This window comes from Antechinus flavipes, chromosome 2 (genome assembly GCF_016432865.1).
Source record: "Antechinus flavipes isolate AdamAnt ecotype Samford, QLD, Australia chromosome 2, AdamAnt_v2, whole genome shotgun sequence".
Taxonomy (NCBI): domain Eukaryota; kingdom Metazoa; phylum Chordata; class Mammalia; order Dasyuromorphia; family Dasyuridae; genus Antechinus; species Antechinus flavipes.
This window is the reverse complement of record NC_067399.1, coordinates 35,119,367-35,137,339: the sequence shown is the minus strand read 5'-3', so window position 1 is coordinate 35,137,339 and position 17,973 is coordinate 35,119,367. Positions and strand designations below refer to the sequence as shown.

The 17,973-nt window shown below is 42.6% G+C and overlaps 1 long non-coding RNA gene and 1 gene segment (V, D, J or C); one reads left to right on the top strand and one right to left on the bottom strand.

Moving 5' to 3' along the window:
* The window catches only part of LOC127547501 (uncharacterized), a 58,557-nt gene that overhangs the window by 9,974 nt on the left and 30,610 nt on the right, over positions 1-17,973 (bottom strand). The gene's annotated exons all lie outside the window — the stretch shown is intronic.
* On the top strand, positions 11,883-13,448 carry LOC127547490 (immunoglobulin kappa variable 3-11-like). The segment is given in 2 exon segments: positions 11,883-11,994; positions 12,224-13,448. Coding segments are annotated over 2 exon segments (384 nt in total).

Here is a 17,973-nt window from a genome sequence, read left to right as displayed (position 1 = left end):
GATTGCTCACATACAGCACTTTCACTAAAGCTTGCTCATTGGAAGAGTCTTTAGAATTTCATTTTTAAAACTGTTGCAGTTCTCTTTCTGTACTTAAGTCACATTCCCATTACAAAACAAAGTATGCAATTCATAGGGAGTGAATTTAAAATAGACAAATAAGATTTGCATTTTTGGATAATTTTGAATGAAATTTAAGCCACAGCTTTAAACCTCAACTTGGAAACCTAAGGATCAAAAAAGCGTAGATTACACATTTGTAAGTAGTGCACCTTCTGGTGGGGAGGGATGGTCTCTGGAGACAGTAGGAACTCCTGCACGTGGATTCTGACTATCCACTTGTGTAGTGGCTTGAGGGTAGTTCCACTGAAGGCCAAAATCTACAACATACCCATGGTTGGAAAATTGATTAATTATATGACAATCAGCTGGTTTTTGTACATCATGATAAATATGGAACATGCCTGGGAGGGTATAACTCTGCCATCACTGCCACATGCCCAGCTGGCTCCCCTCACACCGACTGTCACACAGGTGACCAGGAGCCATAATTATATATAAGAACTAAGAGGTGTGGGACTGGGACCATGATCCTAAGTGAGGGCCAATGGCAAAGCTGGTTTCTACCCACAGAACAGAGGAGCAAGTGGAGTACAGGGACATGAAAGAAACATACAATGGTGAGACAAAATACCAGCGTGAAGCAAAGTTGCTTAGGTTAAAAAAAAAAAAAAAGATTCATTGATAACAGGGCTTTATGACCAGGCCTGCTGGTGTTAGCCCAAGCTCCGAAAACATCAGTTCTGTGATTTAGCTTCCACAGAATTCATCCAGAGGGTGAGGCGAAAGGATTGTTTTGTCCTAAGGTCAGCACAAAATTTGCTTGCTGGGCCTTAGCTCTGAAAAACAAGGTGTCTCCTGAAAGGAAAAAGAGAAAAAGAGAGGAATAAAAATAAAAAGTGTGGTCATGGCCTGAGGATCCTGACAAAGACAAATCAAAGATTTGCTGAGGAGAAATTCTACTTGTCCTTGCTCTTAAACCCCATCCATCTTATTTTTCTTCTACATTACCAGGCACTCAGAGTGTCACTTCTAGATCTTACTCTTTTTGTCAATGACAGTTTCCTTTAAACCAGAGAAATCCTGAGCTCCTCAAACTGGCTCTCCCTGGATTATAAAGATTAGCCCAGCCAATTATCCACTACTTTGGATGCTTCACTTATCTCAAGTTGACAACAAAATAATTAAGATTCACTCTTTTGCCCAGTTAGACAGTATATGACTCTGCTTTTCCTTCAGTCTAGAGACCTTGGAAGAAAGCAATAGCCCATGTAAACATCTTCACCTTTTACCTGCTCTAAATGCTTCTTAAAAACAATAGGTGACAAAGGATTCTGGGTAAAGCGAAATACCTTCTTTCCAGTCACTTCACAGACTTCTATGATGTGATAGAGTGCCGGGCCTGGAGTCTAAAGAATGCTCCTTCCTGAGTTCAAATTCCAGGCTTGAAGTCAGGAACATTCATCTTCCAAAGTACAGATCTCACCTTAGATACTTAGCAGCTACATGATCCACAGAAAGTGGATTTGCTTTAGTTCTTCATCAGTAAAAGAAGCAGGAGAAGTCGATGGCAAACTAATCTAGGATTGTTCCTAGAAATTCCAAATAGAGTCATGAAGTCTTACTGAGTATTAGTGATCAAAAACTCACAACAAAAATCCAGTCCAGCACCCCTCACCTGAAATCTTCTCTCAATTCCTATTGCCACAGCTCCAATAGGGGGACTTTTCTCGTTCTCTCCCTTTAATGTTGACGCCCTTTTATATTTTCATATCTCCAGAGCTTCCTCTTCATCCATGAATTGTCTACTCTTCTCTTTCTCCCATCTTGTCGTCTCCTTCCCAGGACAGTTGTATAGAAGATCAAATAGAGTTATTGAGAGAACTCTTGCAGAGGATGGAATAAAAGTCTTGACAGAAGCCACAGGAGGTCAGTTGATGTCTCCCTCTTCATCACACAAGGAGAAGGACTCTGAAAGCCAGATTAATTCAAGTTGCTCTTCGGTGGAGTTTCTAGATTTCTTACTGAAGTCAATGCATGGAATAGAATTTGCCTCCATTTCATAGAAGCATTTGAAAAAGATGATAAGGAGGATTCTGGGAAGATGGCAGATTAGCTCAGAAAATTCCAAGCTCTTCAGGTTTCCCCTACAAATAAGATAAAATGGTAACTCTGGGAGAACATAGAATGACAAAAAAATGAACAAAAGTGCGGGCAGAGCTTTGGACCTCTTGGAAGGACCAGAGAACATGTGAAGGGTGGACCTCACATGGATGTTTGGTCAGCGTGAAATGAAAACAGCTCCAGGCAAGCTCTGCTGAAACAGCAAGCAGTGAGCCCTGGTAGCTGGGCTGGGAGGTAGTCTTGGCTGAGCCCCAGGAAGCTTCATTTCCCAGACAGTTTGGGGAAGGTGAGGTCGGGGAAGCCTGAGGGAACCTCTGTTCATGAGGGTGCTGGGGCCAGCTGTGCTGCTGAGAGGCAGCCCTGCCCAAGTGGAAACCAACACATGCCTGGTAAGTGCAGAGGCAGGGATACCACTGGCTCTGGGCACTTACAGAAGGATCGAGTGCTTGGGGAGGAATGAAGGAAAAATTATGTAAAAACTGCATGCAGAGAAAAAAAGAAACCTAAGGAAGGAAAGCAAAGATGGGCAGCTTTGAACACAATGTTAGGATTTATTGTAAAGATTTTGTTTTAAAATTTAAAATAAATAAAAAGTTTAAAAATGAAGAAAAAATTTTAAATGGTAACTTAACTTTCCATCGATATCTTCAGGGAAGTAGGGGAGAGATAGAAAGCTGGTTCCCCTAAACCATGCCAAGGAATGAAAGGGTGGCTTGCTTTCCATTTTAGGAGGCTCCATTCTAAGTGCCCAAAGGATCCTCAGTTAGTGGGACAGCAGGTCATGAATGAGATAAAGAGCAGGATTTCAGTATCTGTCCTATGTTCTATGTCTTCAGGCTGTGATGTCTTTACTACACAATATTGACTGGTGTGTAATCCCTCTGGCTTTTGGAACCATTTTTGTTTTTGTTTCACTGATTTTTGGCACTTTGTAACACAATTTGGGGTTTCTTTGAAAAGATACTGGAGAAATTTGCTATTTCCCTTTCCAACTTATTTTACAAAAAAGGAAACTGAGGCAAACAAGGTTAAGTGACTTGCCTAGACTCACACAATTAATACACAAGGCAAGATTTGATTTCCTAGCCACAAACTAAACTCTTTACATACTGCTAGCAGTCACATGAACTAATTTTTTTATATAAATATTTTATTTTATTTTATAATAACTTTATATTGACAGAATCCATGCCAGGGTAATTTTTTAACAACATTATTCCTTGCACTCGCTTCTGTTCCGATTTTTCCCCTCCCTCCCTCCACTCCCTCCCCTAGTTCCCAGACTGCCTTGATTTGCATCTTTAAGATACCTGTGGTGGGAACCCAGGCTTTCAAACACTGCCTTTGATACTGTCTCCAAAGCTGTCTCAACATCTCAATGCACATCCTTGTTTCTGCCTTTACTTCCCCTCCTCCCCTGAGGAAACCTCATAACTAAATGATGAAGTATAAAAGATGTGCTTTTGGGAGCGGAGGGATGGAAGAGGGAAAGGGAAAACTGAGATTGTTCACATACAGCACTTTCACCAAAGTTTACTCATTGGAAGAGTCTTTACAATTTCATTTTTAAATCTGTTGCAGTTATCTTTCAGTACTTAAATAAGTCACATGCCCATTATAAAGTAAAATGTGCAATTTATTGAGAGGTGGTGAATTAAAATTAGACATATAAGATTTGCATTTTTTGGACAATTTTGAGTGAGACTTAAGCCCCGGCTTTAAACCTCAATTTGGAAACTTAAGAATCAGAAAAGTGTAGATTATACATTTGTAGGTAGAGCACCCTCTAGTGGGGAGCGGTAGGAATCCGGCACATGGATTCTGACTAATCACCTATATAATGGCTTGAGGGTGGTTCCATTGGAGGCCAAAATCTACACCATACCCATAGTTGGCTAATTGATTAATTATGTGACAATCAGCTGGTCTCTGTAGATCATGATCAATATGGAACCTGCCAGGAAGGGTGTAACTCTGCCATCACTGCTACGTCCCAGCTGGCTCCCCTCACACTGACTGTCACACAGAGGGGCAGGAGCCATGATTATAGCATAAAGAACTAAGAGGTGAGGGACTGGGAACATGATCCTAAGTGAGGGCCGATGACACAGCTGGTTTCTACCCACAGAACAGAGGAGCAAGAGGAGTAGAAGGACATGAAAGAAACATACAGAGGGGAGACATAACAGCAAACGTGAGGCAAAGTTGTGTCATTTAAAAAAAAAGGGCTTTATGACCAGGGCTGCTGGATGTTTGCCCAAGCTCAGGAACCATCAGTTCTGTGATTTAGCTCCCACAGAATTCATCCAAAGGATGAGGGCAAAGGATCGTTCCTATCCCGAGGTCAGGACAAAGTTTGCTGGCTGGGCCTTAGCTCTGGAAAACAAGGTGTCTCCTGAAAGAAAAAAGAAAAAGAGAGGAATGAAAATAAAAAAGAGGGGTCATGGCCTGGGAACCTGACATAGACAAAGAAAAAGTTTGCTGAGGAGAAATTCTACTTGTCCTTGTCTTTAAGCCCCATCCAACTTGTTTTTCTTCTACATAACCAGGTACTCACAGTGTCACTTCTAGATCTTTCTCTTCTTGTCAATAGCAGTTTTCTTGAAACCCGAGAAATCCTGAGCTCCTCAAACTGGCTCTCTCTGGGGTATAAAGATTAGCCCAGCCCATCACCCACTGCCCTGGATGCTTCCCTTGTCCAGAGTTGACAATAAAATAGTTAAGATTCACTCATTTGTCCAGTTAGACAATAAATGTCTCTGCTTTTCCTTCTCAGCCTAGAGACAGTAGAAGGAAGCCATGGCCCATGTAAAAACCTCACCTTTCTCTGTCTCTAAATGCTTCTTAAAAACAATTGGTGTCAAAAGATTCTGGGGCAGCTTTTTGGTGGAGCAGATAAGAGAGCTGGGCCTGGAGTCCAGGGGAAGCCTCTTCTCGAGTTCAAATTGCAGGCTTTGGGTCAGGAACGGAGCTGATCAGACCAGGATTCCTCAATTGAATGAGAATTTAGAAATTCCATGGAAGCTGATTTGCCCTTGAATAGTGTTACTTCTCTTATCCTGAAAGGTTTGGGCTCTCTCTGTACTCCTTGGAGCCTGGGAGATCCTGATCAAAGGGGACACAATTTCAGAGTGATAATTTTAAAGGGAACAGTTCCCTCCCCCTTCATTAGCACAATATTCCATAGCAGTCAATGATTCTTGGGACCAAGAGCACAAGGAGATCAGGCAACAGGCTAATGAAATCCATCTATGGACTGACCTTAAAATTCACATCTTCCAAGCATTAAGATGGCACAGGGCAGCTATCCTGGAGTCAGGAGGACCTGAGTGGAAAGCCAGACTCAGACACTTCATATTTTCTAATTGTGTGACCCTGGGCAAGTTACTTAACCCTAATTGCCTCAAGAAAAAAAAAATCACCCTCTGGTTCCATTTTCTCTGACAATGCATTTAATCAGATTTTTATCTACTTTTATTTTATCCATTCATGCCGGGGGCTATAAAGATCTCTCTGGAGTTTTCTCTGTCTATTCTTTTCTTTTCTTTTTTTTTAATGACAAACATAATTTTATTTTATTTTGGTTTTTTTTTTATAGCTTTTCATTTTTAATTTTTTAAAATAGCCTTTTATTTACAAGTTATATGTATGGGTAATTTTTATAATATTGACAATTGCCAAACTTTTTGTTCCAATTTTTCCCCTCCTTCCCCCCACGCCTTCCCCTAGATGGCAGGATGACCAGTAGATGTTAAATATATTAAAGTATAAATTAGATACACAGTAAATATACATGATCAAACCGTTATTCTGCTGTACAAAAAGAATCACACTCTGAAATATTGTACAATTAGCCTATGTAGAATCCAACCATTCTGGAGAGCAATCTGGAATCATGCCCAAAAAATTATCAAATTGTGCATACCCTTTGATCCAGCAGTGTTTCTATTGGGCTTATATCCCAAAGAAATACTAAAGAAGGGAAAGGGACCTGTATGTGCCAAAATGTTTGTAGCAGCCCTATTTGTAGTGGCTAGAAACTGGAAAATGAATGGATGCCCATCAATTGGAGAATGGCTGGGTAAATTGTGGTATATGAATGTTATGGAATATTATTGTTCTGTAAGAAATGACCAGCAGGATGAATACAGAGAGGACTGGCGAGACTTACATGAACTGATGCTAAGTGAAATGAGCAGAACCAGGAGATCATTATACACTTCGACAACGATATTGTATGAGGACATATTTTGATGGAAGTGGATTTCTTTGACAAAGAGACCTGAGTTTCAATTGATAAATGATGGACAAAAGTAGCTACACCCAAAGAAAGAACACTGGGAAACGAATGTGAACTATTTGCATTTTTGTTTTTCTTCCCGGGTTATTTATACCTTCTGAATCCAATTCTCCCTATGCAACAAGAGAACTGTTCAGTTCTGCAAACATATATTGTATCTAGGATATACTGCAACATATCCAACATATAAAGGACTGCTTGCCATCTAGGGGAGGGGGCGGAGGGAGGGAGGGAGGGAAAAAAAATTGGAACAGAAACGAGTGTCAATATAAAGTAATTATTAAATAAAAATTAAAAAAACAAAAAAACAAAACAAAACAAAAAAACAACAAAAACAACAACAAAAAAAAACAATTAGCCCATGTAGGAAATCCAAAATGCAGGCAGACAAAAATAGAAGGATTGGGAATTCAATGTAATGGTTCGTAGTCATCTCCCAGAGTTCTTTCCCTGGGTGTAGCTGGTTCACTTCATTACTGCTCCATTGGAACTGATTTGGTTCATCTCATTGTTGAGGATAGCCAGGTCTATCAGAATTGATCATCATATAGTATTGTTGTTGAAATATATAATGATCTCCTGGTCCTGATCGTTTCACTCAGCATCAGTTCGTGTAAGTCTCTCCAGGCCTCTCTGTATTCATCCCGCTGGTCATTTCTTACTAAAAAAGAATATTCCATAATATTCATATACCACAATTTACTCAACCGTTCTCCAACTGATGGGCATCTACTCAGTTTCCAGTTTCTGGCCACTATAAAAAGGGCTGCCACAAACATTCGTGCACATACAGGTCCCTTTCCCTTCTTTATGATCTCTTTGGAATATAAGCCCAGTAGAAACACTGCTGGATCAAAGGGTATGCACAGTTTGATAACTTTTTGAGCATAGTTCCAAATCGCTCTGCAGAATGGCTATATGTATCCACAATTCCACCAACAGTGTATCAGTGTCCCAGTTTTCCCACATCCCCTCCAACATTCCGCATTATCTTTCCCTGTCATTCTAGCCAACCTGACAGATGTGTCATGGTATCTCAGAGTTGTCTTAATTCGCATTTCTCTGATTGATAATGTCTGTCTATTCTTTTCAAAGGAAGACTTCAATTCTTACAAAGGGGAATAAGAGATGGGTACCAAGAAGCTGAACATTCTGTTCTCCTCATAGTTTTGGAGAATGTTAGTCTAATAAAACTAATTTTTATGTCCAATTGATGTAAATTGTGATCTTTTTGGGAAAGGTGAACCTGGGTTAGAATGTCAACCCCTTCTGGCTTTTGGGAAGGGTCTCACCCTCTGTTTAACACCCCTATAAACATCCCATAGCATCTTCACCCACAATTCAATTGGAGATTTTGGCCTGGGGCATAATCACCATCCATTATTCAGTTGAAATATAGTCTCTCCAATTCATCTAGACATTGGCCCCCTCAATTTGGGCCCTAAACCCCAATATAATCAAAGGCCCTTTGCAAAAAGTCCTAATAGGATTTTGCCTACTGAGAAAGCTGTTTTTTCAGTGTAATAAACCCATTTCTTTTTTGCCACAAATCTCACCTGTATTAATTCTTTTGCAAAACTGCCACCTGGCCATGGGATCTCTCAATCCTCATTTCTCACATCTCCATCTGAACTCCTCAATTCTGTCCCTTAGTGGGAAAAGACTGCCTCTATCCCTGCGGAACATTTTGTATGTAAAGACATATATATTTATGAGAGAGAGAGACAGAGAGAGGGAGAGAGGGAGAGAAGGGGAGAGAGAGAGAGAGAGAGAGAGAGAGAGAGAGAGAGAGAGAGAGAGAGAGAGAGAGAGAGAGAGAGAGGAGAGAGAGAGAGAAGCAAAAACGAAGAGAAATATCTCAAACCCATTCCTCTTATCAAAGGAAGAGGATTTTTCCTCAACCTTGGCTTTTCTAAGCAGCCCATTGCCTTACCTCTCAGGACTTCAGGTGACACTAATTCACCATTTCTGAAGTTGTGAACATATCCAACCCTTCTGGAGAGAAATTAAGAACTGTGCCCAAAGGGTTATACAACTGTGCATTATCTTTGATAGAATCCTGAACATAGCTTATTCTCTCCCATTTTCCAGGAAATGCTAAAATGTTCATCCTGGAAACTTAAGTTTCCATTTTAAAGGCAACTATGATGTTCCCAGACTGCCTTGATCAGCGTCTTTAAAATACCTGGGATGAGAGCCCAGGCTTTCCCAGAATGCCTTTGATACTATCTCCAAAGCAGAATCAACATCTCAATGCACATCCTTGTTTCTGCCTTTATTTCCCCTCCACCCCTGAGGAACCCTCAGGCTTATATTTCCCCTATAAAAGATGTGCTTATGGGACCTGAGGGATGGAAGAGGGAAAGGGAAATCAGAGGTTGCTCATACACAGCACTTTCTCCCAGGGAGGTGTAACTCCCCATCACTGCCACAGGCACAGATGACACACTCACACCATCACACAAGTGGGCACGAGCCACGATTACAGGCATAAACAACTAAGAGAAGGGAAATGTGGAACCACAATCCTGATGCCGAGTTTTAAAAAAAGGTTCATTCATAAGAGGGCTTCATGACCAGGCCTGCGGTGTTTGCCCAAGCTCAGGAAACATCAGTTCAATGATTTAGCTCTCACAGAATTCATCCAGAGGGTGAGGGCAAAGGATTGTTCCGATCCTGAGATCAGGACAAAGTTTGCTTGCTAGGTGTTAGCTCTGGGAAACAAGGTGTCTCCTGAAAGGAAAAAGAGAAAAAGAGAGGAACAAAAATAAAAAAGGGGGGTCATGGCCTGGGGATCCTGACATAGACAAACAAAAGATTTGCTGAGGAGAAATTCTACTTGTCCTTGCCTTTAAGCCCCATCCAACTTGTTTTTCTTCTACACAACCAGGCACTCAGAATCACCTCTAGATCTTACTGTTTTTGTCAATGGCAGTTTCCCTTTAAACCAGAGAAATCCTGAGCTCCTCAACCTGGCTCACTCTGGAGTATAAAGATTAGCCCAGCCAATTCTCCACTGCCCTGGGTGTTTCCCTTGTCAACAAAGTATTTAAGATTCATTCGTTTGTCCACTTAGACAATAAATGTCTCTGCTTTTTCTTCTCCGCCTAGAGACAGTAGAAGGAAGCAATGGCCCATGTCAAAATCTTCACCTTTCTTCTGCTCTAAATGCTTCTTAAAACCAATAGATGGCAAAGGATTCTGGGTAAGTGAAATATCTTTGTTCCAGCCAATCCTGGGGCAGCTTTTTGACGTAGCAGATAAGAGAGCTGGGCCTGGAGTCCAGGGGAAGCCTCTTCCTGAGTTCACATTCCAGGCTTGGGGTCAGGAACCTTCCTCTTCCAGAGCTCAGATCTGGCCTCAGACACTTACTAGCTGCAGGACCCACAGCAAGGCCCAGAGTCCTATTTGCTCCAATTTTTCATCAGTAAAAGAAGCAGGAGAAGTTAGTGACAAACTAGTCCAGGATCTTTCCTAGAAATTCCAAATAGAGTCATGAAGAGCCTTACTGAATATTAAAGATCAAAAACCCACAACAAAACTCTAGTCCAGAACCCCTCACCCAAAGTCTTCTCTCAGTTCCCAGCCCATCTGCCACAGCTCCAAGAGGGGACTTTCCAGATCCTCTCCCTTTAATGTTGCTCCCTCCTATATTTTCACTTCTCCCCAGCTTCCTCTTCCCCCATGACCTCTGTCTTCTCTTTCCCTTCTCCTCCCACCTTGTTTTCTCCTGCTCAGGGCAGTTGTAGAGAGGATCAAACACAGTCACTGAGAGACTCCTCCAGAGGATGGAATAAGAGACTTGAGGGAAGTGATAGGAGGTCAGTTGCTCTCTCCCTCTTTATCACACAAGGAGAAGGAGTCTGAATGACAGACTAATTCAAGTTCCTCTTTGGTAGTTTCTAGATTTCTGACAAAAGTCAATGCTTGAGATAGAATTTGCCTCCATTTCATTGAATCATTTAAAAAAAAAAAAAGACAAAGAGGATTCTGGGAAGATGGCAGAGTAGTTTATAAAATTCCATGCCCTATAAAAAAAGATAACATGGCACCTCAGGAAAAATGTCCAGTGACAAGAAATGAACACAAGTGGGGGCAGAGCTGGTCCTCCTGGAATGACCAGAGAAGGTACCAAGGGTGGAACTCACATGGAGGTTTGGTCAGGGTGGAAGGTAAATGGCTCCAGGCAAGCTCTGCTGAAAGAGTAAGCAGTAAGTCCTCTGGTAGCTGGGCTGGGAGGTGGCCTTGGCTGAGGCACAGGAAGCTTCATCTCCCAGACAGTGTGGGGAGTGTGAGGTCGGGGAAGTCTGAGGGAACCCCTGTTTATGAGGGTGCTGGGGTGAGCTGTGCTGCTGAGAGGGAGCCCTGCCCAAGGGGAAACCAGCACATGCCTGGTGAGGGCAGAGGCAGTAGGACAGGGACACTGCTGGCTGTAGGCACTTACAGAAGGATGGAGTCCCTGGGGAGGAATCAGGGGAAAATAATGTAAAAAGTTCATGCAGAGGAAAAGAAACCCACAAGGAAGCAAAGCAAAGATGGACAGTTCTGAACACAATGTGGAGCATTTATTGTAAAGAATTAGTATTTAGGTTTAAAATAAATAAAAAATAAAAAAAAATAGGGAGAAAAAACATTTTAAATGATCACATATCATTCCATTGATCTCTTCAGGGAAGTGGAGGAGGAAGAGAAAGCTGGTTCCCCTAAACCATGCCAAGGAATAAAAGGGTGGCTTGCTTCCCATTTTAGGAGGCTCCATTCTAAATGCCCAAAGCATCCTTACTTAGTAGGACAGCAGGTCATGGATTGGATAAAGTGCAGGATATCAGTATCTGGCCTATGTTTTATGCCTTTAGGCTGTGACCTCTTCACTATACATTATGGACTCTTGTGCAAGCCCTCTTCCTTTTGGAACCATTTTTGTTCTTATTTTAATTATTTTTGGCATTTTGTAACACAATTTGGGGATTCTTTGAGAAGATTCTTTGAGGGATTTGCTATTTCATCTTCAACTTATTTTACAAATAAGGAAACTGAGGCAAACAAGGTTAAATGACTTGCTTAAGCTCACACAATTCAGTATCCGAGGCAATATTTGATCTCAAGAAGATGAAAGTTCCTAGCCAAAGACTGAACACATTACATAGTGCTAGCAGTCTCATAAAAAAAATAAAACTGATTAAAAGAAAAAAGATTTAAAAAAAAAAAAAACAAATCTAAGGATAAGTAGGATCTGTGGGAGCACATAACAAGCAAAGCTCCAAAAATCAGGAACATATTCAAGGTCTGAAGGTCTCAGTTTCTTCCCCTGAGCTGGAGTCAGTCACTTCTGCTCCCATAATACCCCACACCTCCCAGCTGCTTTGCATAAAGAGATCCCCACGGGGAGGGCCTGCAGACACAGGGAGATAAACTGGGCCTGGGGGCAGAGCAGCCACAGGGGAGGAGTCACTGCAAAATGGAGTCTCTGTGCCAGCTTCTCTGTGGGCTCCTGATGCTTTGGGTCCCAGGTGAGAACTTGAGACAACAAAACACGCAGACGGGCAATGTGACATGAGATGAGAGAATTCCAGGAAGCTCAGAATCTCTGGGGACAGGAGCCAGTCCAAGGGGGCATGAGGTTTTCTGTGAGATCAGGGGGATTTTCAGAGCCAGGGGGTTTGTGGGCCAAGAATCAGAAAGAAAGGAAACTCTTCTCTATTTATTCCATGTTGGTTGGTCATTAATTTCTGCTCTTAGTTTCCAGGGGAGCAATTGTGCTGACCCAGTCTCCAGCCTCGGTGTCTGTGAGCCCAGGAGAGAGAGTCACCATCAGCTGCAAGGCCAGTGAGAGTGTCACAACTAGTGCTGGAAACACTTACCTAGACTGGCTCCAACAGAAACCCGGACAGTCTCCTCGGCTACTCATTTATAAGGTTTCCAACCTGCACTCTGGAGTCCCCGCCCGCTTCAGTGGCAGTGGTGCTGGGAAGGAGTTCACCTTCACAATCAGCAGTGTGGAGGCTGAAGATGGGGCAGTCTATTACTGTGCTCAGTATTCTTTTTATCCTCCCACAGTGTTACAATCCTGAACAAAAACCTCCCCAGGCCTGGGCTGGCTGCTCAGGGAGGCCCAGCTGCCTCCTCTCCTTCCTCTGCTGCAGCTGCTGCTGGGGGCCTGCTCAGGGGCAGGGTCTCTGGGCTGATGAGACAAAAAGGACTCGGGACTGAGGGGAAAGGCCACGTTCTGAGAGCTCAGTGCTCTGGGGACTCTTGTTCCTCTTCAGCCATGAGCAGAATCATCAAAGAAAGAACCACTGGCTCAGAGTGGGTCACCCCACAATGCCCTGGGCCTGAGGCACTCTCCCATTCCTATTCCATGTGACTTCCCTCAGCACAAGAAACAAGGAGAAAGTAGAAACTTCTGGCCAGAGATTCTTTCTGTCCTTTCTCCCCGGCTCAATATTCCACAGCAGTCAATGACTCTTGGGACCAAGAGCACAAGAAGATCAGGTAACAGGCTAATGAAATCCATCATGGACCCTGCTAAAAATTCACATTCTCCCAGCAGCCAGATGGCATGGGGCAGCTGCCCTGGAATCAGGAGGAACTGAGTGCAAATCCAGACTCAGACACTTCATATTTTCTAGTTGTGTGACCCTGGGCAAGTTACTTAACCCTAATTGCTTCAGGAAAAAAAATTCATACTCTGGATCCATTTTCTCTGACCATGCATTTGAATCAGATTTTTATTTACTTTTATTTTACCCATTCATGCCCGGGGGCTATAAAGATCTCTCTGGAGTCTCCTCTGTTCACTTTTTTCAAAGGAAGACTTCAATTCCTACAAAGAACAGGAATAAGAGTTTGGTGCCAAGAAGCCGGACATTCTGCTCTGCTCATAGTTTTGGAGTCTGCTCAGAATTATAACGACCTCCCCCATCTTAATAATATTAATCTAATAAAACTAATTTTTATAATCCAATTGATGGAAACTGTGATCTTTTGGGGAAGGGTGAACCTTGGTTAGAACCCCAACCCCTCCTGCTTCTTGGGAGGGGCCCCACTGTCCTGTTTATAGGGGAAACTCCCATAGCATCTCCATCCACAATTCAACTGGAGATCTTGGCCTGGGGCATAATCACCACCCTTTATTGAGTTGAAAATTAGTTCCTCAAATTCTTCTAGACATTGCCCGCCCTTGCTTTGGACCCCAAACCCCAATGTAATCAAAGGCCATGTGCCCAACCCTCTGCAAAAAGTCCTAACAGGATTTTGCTTACAGAGAAAGTTGTTTTCTCAATGTAATAAACCCATTTTTGGGGGCCACAAATCTTGCCTACATTCATTCTTTTGCAAATTCTGTGAATTCTTTTGCAAAGCTGCCACTTAGCCAGGGGATCTCTTAACCCTCATTGCCATCTACCTTTACCTATGTCTTCTTAATATACATTACTATTACACACACACACACACACAGAGACACACACACCCTCTGACCTCTAAAGTTTATTTTGAAGGTTTTGAATTTTCCACTTGAATGGCTGGTAGTGGAAGTGTTATGCCACAGTTTTCTTTAACTGTCCTGACTCAGTTTCCCTGTCTCAGTTACCTTAACTGTTCTGTCTCTGACCCAGTAAAACTAAGGATTATTCGCTCTCGGGTTGTAAATTAGCAAGATAAAGAGTAGATCTCCTGATTCTTTTAGGAATTTACAATATTCCTTTAGAATATTCCAAGATCAACCCATGATATCTTTACTTCTTTGTCTCTGGAATTTTTAGGTTTTATGGCTTCCCCTCCCTGATAAAAAAACTTTCCCTCCCTTTCTCTTTGTCTCCAAAAAGGTATTTAAGAAGTTGTTGTTCCTTCATTCATTGCTGGAGAATGGCGTCTGGCAGCTGTATGCTGGACGCTGGATTCTTTGGGTCCTCCAGCCCTGGGACCAATATGGATTCCTTGGTCCCAGTATACTTATCTCTGTCTGACTGGATAATCTGAGACGAGAGTCCTGTCCAGTCAATCTTACTCTCCAATTAATAAAATATTAAATCTCTCTAATCTCTCTCCTGCCTCAGTTTCTCCGGTATTACAGAAGAAGAGTTTTGAGAGGAAGAAGCTACAAGTCAAGAGTTGAGTGGGAGATTGAGAAGGCTCTCTGTGGTGGCTGGGCTCCTGCACTTCCCCCACTGAGACTAAGCTGGTCTGAAAGACTCACCAGAAAGCTAGCCGAGCCCCAAGTGAAGGAGACAAGAGATTCATTCCATCTTTGTGCTGGCTGGAGGCTGAAGAAAGCAGAGGCAGAGACTGAAGGACAAAACCTTTGGATTTGGAGACATTCGGAGGGAGCTCATGGAACCAAGAAGAGAGAGAGGCCTCTAAGAATCTAGCTTTCCGGGCCCAAGGAAAGAGACAAGACTTGGAAGGAGAAATAAACGTTTGGATTTGTACCAGCTGCATTTGAGGTAATTATTGATCTGTCTCCAAGAAAACCTCTCCTGCTCTCTCCCCCAGAGAGAACTATTCTACTTATTTTAAAAGAAGATCACCACATTTTGTGGCTATTGTTCCTTTCTGCATTGCTTGGGCTCCTTCCCGCCTGATCCTCCAAGAACTGCAATAAATCCTTGTGGGGAGTCTCCCAGTGCCCAGGGCAAATGTGACTCGTGCTAAGAGGCAGAGCATCCATGTAACCATGGATACGCAGTCTCAGTTCCTCATGGCTTCACTCCAATCAGGAAAAGCAGTTAGGCTTTACCATTGCTTCTCCATTGCCCGAGTTTCACTTAAGACAGATGATGGACCGGCTTATACATCTTCTGCCTTTCGGTCCTTCTGCACTGAATTTGGCATTGCCCATCCCACTGGCATCCCCTATAACCCTACAGGACAAGCCATTGTTGAATGGGCTAATCGCACTCTCAGGATGCTCCTATCTAAGCAAAAAAAGGGGTGTTGGGGTTCACAAGACCCTCCACCCGACTCACGTGGGCCACTTAGATGCGGTGATATATACATACAATTACTGACAATTTTCATATTCTGTGGCTCTCTTCCCAGCAATGCGCCTCTGCCCCACGCAGAAAGGATTAACGAGCACACTGGCCAACAAGGATAAAACCCTCTCTCCAGTCATGTGGAGGGGCTTAGATGGCAACTGGAAGGGCCCAAGCTGGGTCAAGGTTTGGTGCCTCAGATAACGCTTATTATTCCAGATGCAGACCCAGCAGCAGAGGAATGTGTCCCAACTAGGACCATCCAGGGCCTGGGGAACCAGGAAGAGAAGGACCAGACTGTTAGAATTCTTACAAGGTGCTAAGTCAGAGAATTGGTAGAGACAATAGTTGTTTAGCAGGATACTTAACAGTTCTCTAGTTCACTGATGGACTTAGTACTTACTAGAGTTCCACAAGATTCACACCTTTAACAGATCATATATACGGAGGAGCCCACTAAAGGACAAGCCCACTCTCCGAGGGGGAGACAGATTCATTCCATCTTCCACCTTTGTGCTGGCTGGAGGCTGAAGCTGGAGAGACAAAGAATTAACAGCAGGAGCTCTTGGAACCAAGGAGAGACATAAGGCTCGAAGAAAGCTAACTGGGCTATTTTGGAAGAGACAAAAAAGGATTTGAACTTTTAACAGCTGGCTGCATTTGAGGTGATTTTTATATGCAACTCAAAGGAAGGCTGCTCCCAGAAGCCCCCCAAAAACCCTGCTCTCAGAGACCATTATATTTTAGAGAAGAACATTACATTTTGGCGTCTGAACTTGAGACAGACACGATTCTGATTTCAGTGGAAAAGTCTCCTCAACCCAGAAGTTAGGATGAGTACAACAAGGAAACTTTGTTAAAGAGCTAACGCAGAATTTCAGCTGAAATGGGATAGATGTTTAGAAAACAGCCTTCTTTTCCTCTTCAAGGAAAATGTGTTGAAAGCTTGGTCAGACTGATAAAAAAATGAAGGTTTAATTATAACTTGGGAGCAGATCATTGATCTTTTAAAAACTGTACAGTATACATCTCCTTGGTTCTCTAAGGAAAAAGAATTGGATCTAAATGAGTGGAAATTAGTAGGAGAGCAACTATGTCAATTCTACCATGAAAACGGACCTGACTCCATTTCCAAAGACACACTTAATACATATAATTTAATACAACTGGCTTTAGGAAATTATATAAGTTATAGAATAAGGAAAAAGACAAAAGATCAGGAGAGGGAGAAGCCAACTAAACTAGGTGAAAAGGATGAAGAATCAGATCAGAATGGAGTTAAGTACAATTTTGAGTGTGATATTTCACAGCAGGAGAAATTAGGTCATTCCCCATACTCTGACCTACTTCCCTCAATTAACCTTTCATGGGTACAGGGAGAAGGAGGAGGGGGAGAAGCAGTGACACAACCACTTATGAAGCAGCCTATGACAAGATTACAAAAAGCACTGGTTAAGGCAAAAAATGAAGGACAGGATGTATCTCATTTAGTACACACATATCCTGTGATTGAAGAGCTTCACTCTTGAGGTCAAAAAAAGAGAAGATACACTCCTTTTGATTTGGAAAAAATTAAGTATTTGAAAAAGAGTTGCACTCGTTGTGGGGCTACATCATCTTATGTTAAAATATTGCTAGATAATTTGTCTTACGAAATTCTAACCCCCAGTAATTGGAAATCCATAGCAAGGACATGTTCTGACTCTCAACTGAGCAAGAACCAGAAAGAAAGCAGTAACCTCTGGTCAGAGATTGTTTTTGTCCTTTCTTCCCAGTGATGCGGTTTGAATGGTCTCAATTCCTGGTGGTCAAGAGGTTAGTAGCAATAAGAATTGTTAAACATCTCTTTATATCGGCCACAGGTTTAGGAATAAAAGAATTCACTCATTCCTGAATTATTAGTTGCAAAATGAAAGTTTATTGTTGGATAGAACCCAGTTTCTAGTGGGAAATGGAGTTTGGGCACTGAGAATGCTTTCTCAGAGGGCAGAAGGATCTTGGCAGCTGAGTGAGCTACCTCGGCCCATCTGCAAACACCTTAGTTGAGGTAGCCTGTTTTATTGGGTGTCTTGATGGAGGCTGAAACCGCCCAAACTGATCAGACCTAGATTCCTCAATTGAATGAGAATTTAGAAATTCTATGGAAGCTAATTTGCTTCTGAATAGTGTTGCTTCTCTTATGCTGCAAGGTTTGGGCTCTCTCTGTACTCCTTGGAGCCTGGGAGATCCTGATCAAAGAGGACACAATTTCAGAGTGATAATCTTAAAGGGAACAGTTCCCTCCCCCTTCACTAGCACAATATTCCATAGCAGTCAATGATTCTTGGGACCAAGAGCACAAGGAGATCAGGCAACAGGCTTCAATGGACTGAACTTAAAATTCACATCTTCCAAGCACCAAGATGGCACAGGGCAGCATCCTGGAGTCAGGAAGACCTGAGTGCAAAGCCAGACTCAGACACTTCATATTTCCTAGCTGTATCACCTTGGGCAAGTTACTTAACCCTAATTGCC